We start from the raw sequence: 15,695 nt of genomic DNA, 5'->3' as shown, positions 1-15,695 counted from the left end.
ATCAAGTATTTAAAACATTATCAGGGTGTATCAGAAAAATGTTTCACATGTATTAAAAAAATATTAAACATGTACTTGAAAAATGTTTAACATGTTCAAAGAAGTATTTTATAAAATGTTCATCATGCATTTGAAAAATATTAATTGTGTATAGAAAAAAGTAGAACCTATACTATAAAAAGTCTGGCATGTATTTGATAGAAATAAAATGAAAAGTGAACGGAAAAGCAAAAGAACCATACGACACCCGCAAAGGAAAACTTAGTACTCCCTCCGTCCCATAATATAGGAGCGTGTTAAAAACGCTCCTATATTATGGGACGGAGGGAGTAAAAGACAAAAGAAAAAACTACATGGAACCTTCCAAAAACCGGTGGAAGGTTCCATGATCTGGTGTAGAAACTTCACAACACCGCACGTGTACATGTTAATTGGACCGGCTCGACCTACTGCTCACCTACTCTGTTAGGTATTGCAGTAGGCGAGATATTGGTCTGGCCCTCCTATCCATCGCTTTTGGCGAGCGCCAGCTTACGAGTCCCTCGCGGGTCACACCTAAATAGGTCTGACCCGTCAGCGGGAGCCCACCGCGCCCCACGACGCCTCAGCCCCTTCACGCCGCCACCCACAGCCCGCGTCTCCGCCGCCTGCTGTTGCTGCCGTGCCGCCGTGCCCCGAGGAAAGCACCGCGCCGCCGCCAGATCTTGGATCCCGTGACCGTCGACTCGTGCGGGGGAAGGAGGAACACCCCGCCGCCGCCCACGCCGGCAGGGCTTAGCCCACCAGCACGTCGGGGCGGCGGCGAGGGGAGGGAGGCATGAGGAGGACAGCCGCGAGCCGGAGCTGGTTTCCCCCCGGCGCTCGCGGGAGAGTCGCGGGAGGGGAGACAAGGCTGGAATCTTAGAATATGATTACTCCACACTTCAGAGAATAGCTTAAGACATAACTGAAGCAGTTACAAGTTACATGGTCAAATGAACTGATAATGCGTAAGTGTTTACTGCCGTTTCTGATATGCACTGCTATGAGATACCAAAGTACTGAAGCAGTAATAATAATTTGCACACTTTTGATTACTACTTGTAAAGTACAAAGGGCATACCTGGAAATACTGGCGTGTTGGATGTTACACGGCAACTAATCAACTCATACAGAAAGCACTAGTAGTAGAAATTTACTGAGTCAACTCACTTGAGCCTGGAACTTTTCTTCAGTCATTGTCGTCATGATGCTACTTGGTTGTGCATACTTTGAATTCCACAAGCTGCAGCCACTGCCTCATTTTTCCTCAGACACATGACTTCCGGGAAGACTTGGGGTCCAGGATTTGTATTGACCAAAATTCAACACAGAAACCTTTGTTTTTCCAACAAGACTTGGGAATTTTCCCCACATTTAATCGCTGCATCGCGGCACCGACAATGAGTTATTAATCTTTTGTAGCAGTTAAAAAGCGAACAAGGGAAACATTAGTACTATAGAAAATGATTTGAGACAAGCTGCTTCCATTTATTTTTGGAATTGCAGTTACATGTTGCATGATGAAATTAACAAGAAATACTATCAAACCAATCACAGGATATACCATCAAATAAAAAAATTCTAAATGTTTAACTCAGTGCATAAGTTGTAGACGGAGGATAACTGGGAAAGATATGATTAGGTGTATGCCGTGGGCACACTTCTATCCCTGTCTTCAATTGCTTTCTAGGAATAATTAATGTGTCATTTTCCCATAGTCATGAGGAAAGAAAAAAGAGGAAGAGATGGCGACACTGAAGAGGAGATGGGAAAGAAAAAGGGGCAGAGATGGCCACAGACTCAATTGTCGTGTGTTGACTGAGGGCCATCAACTCTTCTTAGTACCTTTTTTCTTTTGCGAGAACTCTTCTTAGTACTCCTGGTGGCTTACTTAATTTTATTAAAGCATTTATTGGCATACACCAACCTTAATTTTCTTCACGCCATGCCTAATACTGTACAAACTTAACAGGGGATGGCATGAGATCATATGGTACGAAAAAGAACCAGGTGACAGAAAACAGGAGAGCATGATGTACTACCGTATTTGAACAGCTCCCTCATTTTTCCTCAGAGACATGACTTCCAACAAGACTTCCGGTCCAGTAGTTGTATCAGCCAAATCTGAACATAGAAACCTTTATTTTTTTTACCATCGATGTAAATCCAAAAGCGGAATTTTTCCCACAATTGATCTCATATGTAGCATCTGAAAAAGGACAAGGAGAACATTAGTACGGTTGACGATAGCTTAAAATAAGCTGCTTCTATTACTATATGGAATTTCCATAACTGAAGCAGTTACAAGTTACATGAACAAATGAACAAGAAATAATAGAAAACCAATCACAGGAGATACCATCATCAAATAAATACTCAACCCAATGTTAACTGGGAAAGATATGACCAGTAGGCATACTGTCCCTGCCTTCAATTGCTTTCTAGGAGTAATTGCTGTGTCATTTTTTCCACAGGCATGATAGGAAAGAAATAAAGAGATGGCTACACCGAAGAATAGTCATCCTTCTTTATGTGGGGGAGAAGAATAGTCATCCAGCACAAGCTTCCACTCAACTGTTGAGTGTTGGCTGAATGAGAACCTCATAACAATTGGCAACGCGCTAGTTAAATACCGATAGTTGCAGTGTGCACAGAATCACATCCCCCAATCAATACACAACATGGAAACACTAGGCAGCAAAATGTCATCTTTCCCCACACCATTGTTGTACCTCTACCTACTGCTGGTGGCATGCCTTCTTCTCTTGCAAGATGCACAAGCGGTGCCCCATGGAGGGATCTCACTCAGGTCTCAACACATGACCCTCCTCCACTGGAAAGATACACTTGCAAGACCACCACTGCAGATGAGCTCGTGGCAGCAAAACACCAGCCCCTGCAATTGGACGGGCATCATGTGCACGGCTGTTCGCCATGGCCGCCGCATGCCTTTGGTGGTGGCCAACATCTCCCTGCCGGATGCTGGCATCCGTGGACAGCTTGGTGAGCTCAACTTCTCGGCTCTTCCATTCCTCACACATATTGACCTCAGCAACAACAGTCTCCATGGGGCACTACCCGCCAGTATTATCTCCCTTTCAGCGCTTTTGATACTTAACCTTCCCTACAACCAGCTCACAGGGGAAATTCCTTATGAGATTGGTGGCCTGCGAAGTCTCATGCAGATTGATCTCTCATTTAATAGACTCACAGGACTTATCCCTGCGTGTCTGAGTAACCTAACAATGTTAACTGGTCTTGCCATTCACCAAAACATGGTATCAGGGCCCATTCCTGAGGAGATTGGAAGGCTTGTCAACCTCCAAGGTCTACAGCTAAGCAACAGTGCCTTCAGCGGCATGATACCAAAAACACTTGGAAATCTGACCCAACTAAATATTTTGTACCTGTTTGGCAATCAGCTTTCAGGGCCTATACCCCATGAACTAAGCAGGCTAGTCCATTTGCAGCGTCTTCAGCTTCAGTCAAATGATTTTTCAGGTCCAATCCCAATCTCCATAACCAATCTCACTAAGATGAACCAACTTTTTCTCTTCGAAAATAAAATCACAGGTTCCATCCCACAGGCAATAGGCAGTCTCAATATGTTAAACCAACTTGGTCTCCATAAAAATCAAATAACAGGTTCAATACCCGTAGAACTAGGGAACCTCACTGTGCTCAATGAACTTTTTCTCTATACAAATCAAATCACAGGTTCAATACCTTCAGAATTGGGCATCTTGCTGAACCTCCAGGAATTAGACTTGTCCGAGAACCAAATAACCGGTTCCATTCCCCAAGAGATTGGCAATCTGATGAACCTCGAATATTTAGGCTTGTCTATGAACCAAATTTTGGGATCAATACCAAAAACTTTTGGGAAGTTGCAAAGCATCCAAACAGTGGAAATATTTAGTAACAAATTATCGGGTTCTCTTCCTCAAGAATTTGGAGGTCTCATAAGCCTTGTTGACCTTGAGGTGTCACACAACTCACTTTCAGGACATTTACCCACAAATATATGTTCAAGTGGTAGACTCCAACATCTCATTGTCTCATCTAATATGTTCAATGGCCCCATTCCAAGCAGTTTAAGGACATGTACGAGTTTGGTTCGAATTGACCTTCAGAGAAACCGAATAACAGGTGATATATCTCAGCATTTTGGTGTGTATCCACAACTCATAAAAATGATCTTGGCATCGAATAGACTCTTTGGGCACATCTCACCAAATCTAGCTGCAAGTACCCAGCTAACGGTACTACATCTAGCACAAAATAATATCACGGGTTCCATACCTCCAATACTATCTAAATTGTCCAACCTAGTAGAACTAACACTCGGTTCTAATAATCTCAGCGGTGAGATTCCACCAGAAATCTGCACTTTAACTAATCTATATAAACTGAACTTATCATCGAACCAATTATCTGGATCCATACCTACACAAATAAAAAAGCTGAGCAATCTAGGATACCTTGACATATCTGGGAACAGACTGAGTGGATCAATACCTGAGGCATTAGGGGCCTGCATGAAACTACAGTCTTTGAAGATCTGCAACAACAACTTCAGTGGGAGTTTGCCTGGTGCAATTGGAAATTTAGCAGCTCTGCAGATCATGTTAGATGTGAGCAACAATAACCTCAGCGGTGTGTTGCCACAGCAACTTGGGAAGTTGGAGATGCTAGAATTTCTGAATTTATCAAATAATCAGTTCAGTGGCAGCATTCCATCCGCCTTTGCAAGCATGGTTAGCCTTTCAACACTTGATGTGTCCTACAACAACTTGGAAGGACCAGTCCCAACAGCCCCGCTACTCCAAAATGCTTCAGCAAGTTGGTTTCTTCCCAATAAAGGTCTGTGTGGTAACCTCTCTGGCCTGCCACCATGTTATTCAACCCCAGCAACTGCTCATAAAAGGGGAAAGATACTTGGTTTGCTTTTGCCAATTGTTCTTGTGATGGGTTTCGGCATTGTTGCTGCAATTGTTGTCATAATAATACTTACTCGTAAGAAGAGAAATCCACAAGAAAGTGTTACCGCTGAAGCAAGGGACCTTTTCTCTGTTTGGAATTTCGATGGAAGATTAGCATTTGATGATATTGTAAGGGCAACAGAAGACTTTGATGATAAGTACATCATTGGAACAGGGGGGTACGGCAAAGTCTACAAGACACAACTCCAAGACGGGCAGGTGGTTGCTGTGAAGAAGCTTCATCGGACCGAAGAAGAGTTGGATGATGAAAGAAGATTTCGTAGTGAAATGGAAATCTTAACACAGATCCGACAACGAAGCATCGTCAAAATGTATGGATTTTGCTCCCATCCAACATATAAATTTCTCGTCTACGACTACATTCAGCAGGGAAGCCTCCACGGAATATTGGAAAATCAGGGGCTAGCAAAGGAATTAGATTGGAAGAAGAGAATTGCTCTTGCAACTGATGTGGCTCAAGCAATATCTTATTTGCACCACGAATGCAGTCCACCTATAATCCATCGAGATATCACAAGCAACAACATCTTACTTGATACATCCTTCAAGGCTTTTGTCTCGGATTTCGGCACGGCAAGGATTCTTAAGCCCGATTCATCAAACTGGAGTGCACTAGCAGGAACGTACGGCTATATAGCTCCTGGTATGTACTAGCATAACCTTCCTTCTCACGTCAGAAGCATTCATCTCTATCCATTTGTTCCTGATTCTAATATTCTCGACACTTTTGTGCAGAACTGTCGTACACATCTGTTGCGACAGAGAAATGTGATGTCTATAGCTTTGGGGTGGTTGTGTTAGAGCTACTGATGGGCAAGCACCCAAGGGATCTATTAGATGGTAATCTTTCTAACAGCGAACACTCAATAATGGTGAAAGATATTCTGGACCAACGGCCAACAACACCAACATCAACTGAAGAGATTAGCTTAGCTGTGCACATCAAGCTGGCCTTATCTTGTTTGGAATCTTCACCCCAAGCAAGGCCAACCATGCGGGAGGCATACCAAACACTCATCCAGCAACCATCTTCTAGTTCTTGTTCCGTGCCTTTCAGCGCACTTATATTACAGCAAGGGATGCATGTTGACATAAGGTCTGAATCCTAGTTAGAGACCAGGGTCTGCCAAAGCAGAGGCTGGTTCAGATTTCCGATTTTTTTACTCAAGTCACTTATACACCACATGCCACACAGGATGAGTTGACTACTCATTGTAAGTCTATGTATTTGTAGACTCTTCTGATGCAGCAAAAGATCACCGTTGTGTGCTCGTGGTTTTTCCCACAACGGTTTTCCACGTAAAAATGTGTGTCCATCCCGTGTTCTTGATATTTCTCTGTTTGTTTGCTTGCTGATTTCTAACAATGCATAAATATAATTTGGTTTGTGTGTTGCTTATATTTGTCAAAGACTGTACTGTAGACATAGTATCCACATGAACCTAAAGATTGACAAAAAATGTGTCCTAATATTTGTCTCTTTCTATCTACTGTTGCTCCCATGAACCTAAAGATTGAAAAAAAATGGAATCCAAAACTAGTGCAGTACCATGTAGTCTTGCTTTATTTGTTCCATATGGGAACCAAGATGCATAAACGGGAAGAAATGAATGTAAACATGTTGGAGATAGGTGCATAAAAAATGAGAATTCTTATTATTGCTCCCACTTCGAAGTGCCACAATATACCAAGTAAAAGGACTTACAGAGGGTTGTAGGGTAGGAGAATGTAGTCATTTTCCTTATGACGGAGCATTGTACTAATATTTGTCTCTTTTTAACTATTATTATTGCTCCCATGAACCTGAAGGTGAAAAATGGAATCCAAAACTGGCACGCTATCATGCCATCCCGCTTTATTGTTCTCTGGGTATCAGAGTAAAATACCTTGGACCAAGCAGGAACGATCACCATGATCAAGTGTTCGAACGGACCAAATGAATGTGAACACACGGATATAGGTGCATAAAACAAGAAAAGTGCAACAGTACTAAGTAAAAGGGCTTACGGAGGGTTGTAGGGCACGCATGCGTAGTCCTTGTCCCCATGATGGAGCATATGTGGTCCTTGTTCTTAGGATGGAGCAATAGATAATGTACTACTACACTTAATTACAAGCACTGGTAACGAGATATTCATGGAACAAAGATACACCCTTCTTTTTCTCGATGCCTAATACAAACTTAACAAAGTTGTAGGGCACGCATACGTAGTCCTTGTCCCCATGATGGAGCATATGTGGTCCTTGTTCTTAGGATGGAGCAATAGATAATGTACTACTACACTTAATTACAAGCACTGGTAACGAGATATTCATGGAACAAAGATACACCCTTCTTTTTCTCGATGCCTAATACAAACTTAACAAAGGATGAGATGATAGGAAAAAGCCGTGACTGACAGCACAAGAGCCAGCAATGTCCCATAATTTCATTGTCAAAAAATCAGATACCAATTCAACTCAACATAGACATACTACCAACAGGATGTACAACCATATAGAGAACACTCCCTTTATCACTCACTATTGTTCTAACACAATGGGGAAGAAACATTTCATCATTCAACGAATTGCAGTGGTATCTGAGGAAAGATACAATGAATTTGTACGTGCATAAACAAAGTGTCGACTATTTACAACGAGATCAAACCTATAGCATAGTTTTTTTTGGTTACTTTTCAGGTACGAATTGATGCGTGTGGCACTGTAGACAGTCCCAGTGCATCCTCTTGCGTGAACAAACAAAAGTAAGCACAGCAAATTAGTCTACTGGCTGACAAGTGTAGCAATCAGGGGGAATCAAGCAAATTAAAGTATGTGCTGTTTAAGATGTTCAATAGAGATTTCGAAGTTCAAGGTCAAATCCCCCTTCTGTGTGTTTCTTTTGGTAGTAAGATCAAGATAGGATAAGCTCAATTGTTCACACCAACAATACAGGTATGTACCATGAAATTAAGCCTGAACTTCATGATTTATGAGGTAAGAAATACCTGTAAATTAGATCATGTGACAAGATAAAAGACACCTGCTTATAGCTTCAAGCACTCTGATTACATGGGAAAATGACGCGAGTCATCGATTTCTTCCTTGGGATATCAGCACCATAATCAATGTGAATAGAAACTAGTCAGTCTTGCAATTGACATACCTGCTGCCGGTTTGCCGGGACCGGGACTGCTGCATGACCACTTGGTGCAGCAGGTTAGTTAAGCTGAGAATAAAGATCAGTCTCCTTGTCTGGTTGGAGGTACGATGGGACTGAGTTTGATTCGACATCCATATCAGCTTCCAAAGCATCAAGCTCTGCATTTTTCAACATAAAAATGAGAACGTCATACAGAGAATTGTCTTGTCTCTAAATTAACATGTGCATGACACAAAACTACTAAAGTTTTGCAAAAGTGCCAAAGAAATGTCTTAGAAGAAATCTGAGACTGATATAAATTGGAGAGTTTGCTGGGCATTTCATCGAACATGTGGTGTGCGGGAACTTGCCCTTATGGCCCAGCTCGCCTCCCTCCTCTGAATCTTCTTCCTTCCAGCCCCTGAAATCGGTGCTTAATCCACCAAAATCAGCCGCAACCACTCGGTTCTCTTCATCCGTGGCGTCAATCACCAGATGTTACAGGATTCATTAGATTGGGAGAGCACGAGCGAGGTAGCACATACTAATTAACCTGATGGCCGGAGCTCGGTGGACGGGGAGGAGCAGTGAACGGTCGGCGCGCCTTGGAGTTGGAGGCAGGGGCGAGGACGCCGCCGGGGACGCGTCGGTGGCCGGAGCACGGAGGCCGGCCGGCGGTGGGACTGGAGCACCTGCATGACATGGCCGGACCCCGACCCAAAAAGAAATAAATATTGCTCACTCATGGGCCGCAGTCCAATCAAGTGTTTTCTTCTGTCGGCTGGAGTTGGCCCAAAACGAAAGCCCTCAAGTCGGCTGGAGTTCTTTTTTTGTGTGTTTTTTTTTCTTTTTTCTTTGTGTCCGTTCTTTTCTTTCATTGTCAAATGCTCATAGTGTTTTCCTTTATTTCATCATTTTCTCAAAATTGTTTATCATCTAGTAGCATTTAAGAACTGTTTGCCATGTATCTAGAAATTGTCCCGTGTATAGAAAATATTCACGGTGTTTCTAAGAAAATATTAACCGGTTGACATGCATGGGCAGGCTGGTCAGGCGGATACGTCCTGCGCATGAATCTTCCCTGATTTGACAGCGGGTGAGCGGGAGCAAGATGTGGCACTCGGGATATTTGAGATGTGCTTTCACTTTTAATAAGGTATTAGAAGCGGTCGCGCGCTTTGCCGCACCGCTAGGGCTGTATTAATTATCTGACTTGTTAATTTTATGTTTCCTATGTGCAATATAAGAAAGCAGCCATGTCCACACACATGAGCCAAAGAAGCATAAGCAGCAGCCGGAGACCATCGGGCAACGACAATGCTACGCCATAGACGTCACACATGTGATCCACTCACTCGAAGACTATCCATGCGCGCAGGTACAAGACATCATGCCGAACCTGAATAGCCAAGGCGACATGGCGTACGCGCAACATCGCCCAATGGTTAACAACAACGGCTCATCAAGGGGATGCTGCAAAAATGGTTCATGAGCATGGCATTGATGACGATAGAGATGCAGCGGGGCCGCAAGCTACATGGAGCAATACGGCATGGCATCAACGCGGAGAAGTAGTTTGGCAAGGAGCGGTGGGCACATAAAGAGGCTACGGCGGTCGCATGGCCGCGTACAACACCATCTTTACCCATAGACGTGTACGTACATCATATCACAATGTTTTGATATATATAATGAATTCTTCACTTAAACTCTTCTCTTGTAATCATCTTCTCGGGATCTTGATCCTCCATGACTTAACTCACAAGCTAGAGCAAGACAACCTTTGAGTCGCACACAAGGACTCCATCTTCTTTTATTTTCCTCTTCTTTCAACCTTGAATCTGTTGGAAATATGAGAATTACTACAAGATTTAATCTGAATAAACAGAAGATAAATCATGACCACAACAGCAGAGATTAAACTAATCATGCGAACTAGCATAGCAGATGAATATATCACATCTAGGGCACATACTAGAAACATGAATTCTACCACGATCTCGAACAGGACGGATAGAATCACATACGGTGCAGCGGGTGCAGCACCGCCGGCGTTGACGTTGTCGCCCATGTCGTCGAGGATGAGGTTGCCGAGGTCGGGGAAGAAGTCGTCGTTCGCGAAGTCGTCGCTGCCAGCAGTCGCGCGAGTGCGCTCCCCAAAAACCTAATCGCCCCTCTCCCGTACAGGATCACGAGAGGCGGGGTTCCGGAGGCCTGCTGTCCCTTCTCGTGGTGCACGCCGGAAGAAGGGATGGAGAAGACTTGCTTGGCGGCGCAATGATCTGGAACGGTGGTGAGAAACCATACGAAGCGGCGGCGGCTAGGGTAGACGTCTGCTTGACTATATAGTGCGGGCCGGGTAGGTGGTGGGAGTAAACCCCACGTCCGAGTCGTCACGATCCAAAAGAATCGAAAATGGTTCAGTAATTAACGCGTCCGTTAATTATTAATTAATGACTCATTAATTTTTCCCGTGCAGCAAAAATGTAGACAACGTGCATAGCTCTGTCCTCGGCTCGGCTCAATCCCGCAACCCGCGGCGCATCGTGACGAGGCGTGGCGTGGCGAGGAGGAGAAGCGCGCGTGTAGGTCTCCTCTTCTCATGCTCATACAAGTGGTAGAAGAGCTCACCTTATAAAGAGGTGCAACTCTCTCTCAACTTATGAGGTGGGACTAAACTTTAGCCTCACTCACTCCACTCACATGTGTGCATGAATGGGCCAGGAGAATTTCAGAATTTTAGTTGGGCTTTGGGCCAAAGGCCTACTAGCAAAATTCCAACAATCCCCCACAAAGTCTCATTGGCACATCTCATCATTTAGTTCCAAAACTTTGTTTTATATACCGGTGCTTAGTGGAGACTGTGAAGTTGAACTTCCACTTAGAAATTTATGCTACACTAGATCACAACTTGAATAGTGGACTATGCCTTGAACTATAAGTTTTCTGTGAAACTAGTTTCACAAAAATTCTTGACCGATACTGGGCTGCCGCAAGGCTTCCCCGCGGGTGGAGCGTATACGTCATACTCCAGGGCCTTTCATGAATTTATTAGAGAACACCCAATTCTCACAGACTACGACGTTAACAGTCAAATTCATATAGGTGTGTTCCTCAGAAGATGTTCTGCAGGACAACATCTCTGCTTACCCGAATAAGCCACTTGAAACACATTAAGATAAGTATCAACCTGCCAGATCAGGAGAGTATTGCATCTTCACGGAGTGGGATAATTAATATAGGGATACTCTCCTCCCAGCTGACCAACAGCTTGTCTCCCACTTCTACTTCACGGGATCTCCGATCACATAGAGTAGGTTACCACTATGGACAACTCATGCAGTGGGTCTCAAACCCATCTCCATTGATGCATTATCTATCACATTACGTGATAGACCCTTTGTGAAGGGATCTGCCAAGTTTTTCGATGTTTGGATATAAGCCAACGTAATAACTCCGGAGTTCCTCAATTTTCTGATAGATTTTAGTCTCCTCTTCACATGCCTTGAGGACTTCATATTGTCCTTAGAACTGTTTATCTTGACGATCACAGTTTGATTATCACAGTTCATCAGGATAGGGGGTATTGGTTTTTCAACCATAGGTAAGTCCATCAAGAGTTCACGAAGCCACTCTGCTTCAACAATGGCAGTGTCTAATACTGTGAGTTCTGCTTCCATAGTTGACCTCGTTAAGATGGTCTGCTTGCGAGACTTCCAGGAAACAGCGCCACCACCAAGTGTAAAAACATAACCACTTGTGGCCTTAATCTCATCAGCATCAGATATCCAGTTTGAGTCACTATAACCCTCCAGTACCCTTGGATACCCGGTGTAGTGAATCCCATAGCTCGCGGTGCCTTTCAAATAGCGCATAACTCTCTCAAGCGCATGCCAATGATCATCTCCCGGTTTTGACACAAACCGACTCAGCTTGCTCACAGCAAAAGAGATGTCAGGCCTCGTGGCACTCGCCAAATACATAAGCAAGCCAATAATCTGAGAATACCTCAGTTGATCTCTAGCAATCTGTCGATTCTTTCGAAGCAACACACTAGCATCATATGGAGTTGGAGAAGGCGTGCAGTCCTATACCCAAAACGACTCAAGACCTTTTCCACATAATGAGACTGAAGCAGTGTGATCCCATCATTCTCATCTCTCAACAGCTTATGTTTAAGATAACATCAGCTACTCCTAGATCCTTCATCTCAAAACAGCGAGATAAGAAATCCTTAACCTCCTTGATTAAATCAAGTTTGGTTCCAAAGATCAATATGTCGTCGACATACAGACAAAGAATAACTCTTTCGCCCCCACCATAGCGATAGTACACGCACTTGTCACCATCGTTTACTACAAAGCCGGCAGCAGTTAATGTTCTTTCAAACTTCTCATGCCACTCCTTAGGGCATCTCCAGCCGTTGGCCCCCCAGGGGGCGTCTAAAAGCGCCGCCTGGGGGTGAGCCGGCGAAAAAATTGCACTGGGGGCGAGTCGGTCCCCAGCCGTCGGCCCCCAGGGCCGCCCCCAGGCGCGTATCTTAAAAAACAGAACCGTTCGGCGAAGTTATGATAAAAACTAGTTAAATTTCGGCCAAACATTACAAATTTCGGCGAAATTCGGCCAAACATTACATGAACCTAATCTAAAAAAAAAGAGAAAGGGAATGAAGTGGTCGCCGCCATCGTCGTCGTCGGCCTTCTTCTCCTCCTTGACGCGGGCGCCCCTGCTGGACCCCTCCCCGGTGTTGCCATGGCAAACAGGCGGCGGCGCGTAGTCGTCGTTGTCGCTGTCGCACAAGACGACGACCCCGCCTTCCTTGCGGCCGCGTCGGCGCTCCTCGAAGCGGCGTAGGGCGGCGCGCTGGCGCTCCTTCTCCTTCTCGCGGCGCGCCTTCTCCATCGCAATGGAGTCCTGGCGCGCCCATTCGAGGGCGGCGTCGCCGTTGTCGTCGAACTCGGCCTTCACCGGCGCCAGCCCCGGCTCCATCTTTGGCTTGACGAAGCGCGGAGGAGCCGACGAGGGGGCGCGCCGGCCGCCCTCGTTGATGACGATGCCGGCTCTGCGACTGTGCCGGCCGAGCGGCGTCTCCGCCGCGGGCTCGGCCTTGACGCCGAGCAGCGCCGGAGAGCCAGAGGAGTGTGAAGAAGAACGAGATGAGGAGGAGGAAGAAGAGGAGGCGCCGAACCTCCTTGGAGCCCATGGCCCGGCGCGTCGGTGCTGCGCCGGGGCGGCCACCCTCGCCGGGGGGTACGCCAACGGCGAGTCATTGCCGCCCTCGAGTGTGCGGCCAGGGATGCCCCACCAGAGGTAGCGTCCCTCGCTGTTCTGCCAGCTGCCGACCACCGGCGCGCCGTTGGTGGACGCCAAGCGCTACTGTTGGCGGCGCTCGAAATACGCCACCCAGGCCGCGTGGTTGTCGGTGGCGTACTGGGGAAGGGAGAGCTCGGCGTCGGTGAGGGACGCACGCACGATCTCGACCTCCTCGGCGAAGTACCCCGGGTCCGCCACGGCGTCGGGCAACGGGGGAATGGGCACTCCCCTGGCGCTGAGTCTCCACCCCGTCGGCCCGGCGCGCATGTCCGGCGGCGCCAGGATGTTCGCCTGGAACAGGAGCCAGGACTCCTGTTTGCGGAGCGAACGGCGGCCGAAGCCGTTGGCCGCCGCCGTATCTCCGGGGAAGCGTTCTTCCATGGCGAAGGCGGGGCTGGGCGGGCTCGGGAGAGGTAGAGGGAGGGGCTGGGCGGCGGCGCTCGGGGAGAGGTAGGGAGAGGAAGGGCTGGACGGCGGTGAGGGGCGGGGCTGGTGTAGGCGCAGGTGAGTGGAGGCCGCCGGCTTTTATAGCCGGGCCGCGCCCGTGTGTACGCGTGCGAGGGAGTGGAGGCATCGGCGCGCCGTCCCGTGAACGCGCCGCCCGTGAGGAATCAATGGCAAGGCTGACCGGCGGCAGCCTTGCCATTGATTCCCCACGGGAACCGAGGCCGTTGGGGGAAGACGAGGCGCCGAGTCGCTGACGCCGCTGGCCCGCGTCCTTTTCGCGCCAAAACAACTCGCCCCGGCGCCCCCGGGCGCCCCCCAGCGCGCCGGATTCGGCCTGGGTCCGCCGGCGCTGTTTTTGGCCCAAGCCGGCGAAAATCGGGCTCCTGGGGGCGCGACTGGGCCGTTTTTTCGGCGCCGGCGCGAAAAAATCGCCTGGGGAGGCCTTCCTGGGGGCGCGGCTGGAGATGCCCTTAGGAGCTTGTTTAAGGCCATATAAAGACTTTAATAACTTGCACACCTTTCCTTCCTGATCAGGTACTACAAAACCATCTGGCTGATCCATGTAAATTTCCTCCTTCAACTCTCCATTGAGGAAAGCCGTCTTAACGTCCATTTGATGAATGAGAAGATCATGTGAGGCAGCCAGTGATAGTAGCACCCGAATTGTGGTCAGTCTAGCCGCGGGTGAGTAAGTATCAAAGAAGTCTTCACCTTCTTTCTGGGTATAACCCTTGGCCACAAGCCGTGCCTTGTACTTTTCAATCGTACCATCAGGTCTAAGCTTCTTCTTGAACACCCACTTACATCCTACAGGTTTGCACCCATAAGGACGGTCAGTGATCTCCCAGGTACCGTTAGCTAAGATGGAATCCATCTCGCTACATACAGCTTCCTTCCAGTAGTCAGCATCAGGAGATGCATAGGCTTCTGAAATAGTCCTGGGTGTGTCATCCACGAGGTACACAATGAAATCATCATCAAAAGACTTTGCAGTCCTCTGTCGCTTACTCCTCACAGGAGTTCCATTGTCACCCTCAACAGGATTCTCAACGTGTTCCATCGCAATGGTGGGTTCAGGAATTATAGTGAATTCCTCACTAGATGGAGTAGGTATCTCCTGATTTGATGAACTCGACATATCCTTCATAGGAAATATGTCCTCAAAGAAAGTTGCATCATTTGATTCCATAATCGTACCAACATGCATGTCGGATACCTCAGATTTTATTATCAAAAATCTATAGCCGATGCTATGAAAAGCATAGCCCAGAAGAACACAATCCACGGTTTTTGGTCCAAGCTTGCACTTCTTGGGAATTGGTATATTGACTTTCGCCAAACAACCCCAAGTACGTAGGTAAGAGAGTTTCAACATTTTCCTTTCCCATTCCTCAAATGGAGTCATAGTCTTATACTTTGTGGGAACTCGGTTTAGGACATGACATGCAGTCATTAGCGCCTCCCCCCACCATTCCTTGAATAGACCCGAAGTGTCTAACATGGTGTTAACCATATCAGTTAGAGTTCGGTTCTTTTTTTCGGCTACCCCATTTGACTGGGGTGAGTAGGGAGGCGTCCTCTCATGGATTATACCATGTTCCGCACAAAACAGATCAAATTCATTGGAAAAATACTCTCCACCACGATCAGACCTAAACCATTTAATTTTTCAATCAAGTTGGTTCTCTGCCTCAGCTTTATAGTTTTTAAAGAAAGTCAAAGCCTCATCTTTTGATTTCAGAAGATACACATAACAATATCTAGTGGAGTCATCAATCAACGTCATG

General features: G+C 46.5%; 1 protein-coding gene and 1 long non-coding RNA gene across 2 annotated transcripts; one reads left to right on the top strand and one right to left on the bottom strand.

Annotated features, from left to right (window-relative positions):
* Window positions 1–854: 854 nt before the first annotated feature.
* LOC119357749 lies at window positions 855–8,788 on the bottom strand. The gene is made up of 5 exons (XR_005172215.1): window positions 8,694–8,788; window positions 8,173–8,327; window positions 8,015–8,070; window positions 2,064–2,230; window positions 855–1,402 (listed from the first exon to the last, which is right to left on the bottom strand). It is a non-coding gene; the product is annotated as an uncharacterized LOC119357749 (long non-coding RNA).
* LOC119357739 (probable leucine-rich repeat receptor-like protein kinase At1g35710) lies at window positions 2,665–6,311 on the top strand. The gene is made up of 2 exons (XM_037624592.1): window positions 2,665–5,667; window positions 5,760–6,311. Exons 1-2 carry the CDS (start codon window positions 2,703–2,705, stop codon window positions 6,131–6,133), a joined length of 3,339 nt encoding a protein of 1,112 aa, XP_037480489.1. The 5' UTR covers window positions 2,665–2,702; the 3' UTR covers window positions 6,134–6,311.
* Window positions 8,789–15,695: the final 6,907 nt, after the last annotated feature.

The sequence above is a fragment of the Triticum dicoccoides genome, chromosome 1A (assembly GCF_002162155.2).
Source record: "Triticum dicoccoides isolate Atlit2015 ecotype Zavitan chromosome 1A, WEW_v2.0, whole genome shotgun sequence".
Lineage (NCBI taxonomy): Eukaryota > Viridiplantae > Streptophyta > Magnoliopsida > Poales > Poaceae > Triticum > Triticum dicoccoides.
This window is presented reverse-complemented; position numbering and strand designations above follow the sequence as displayed.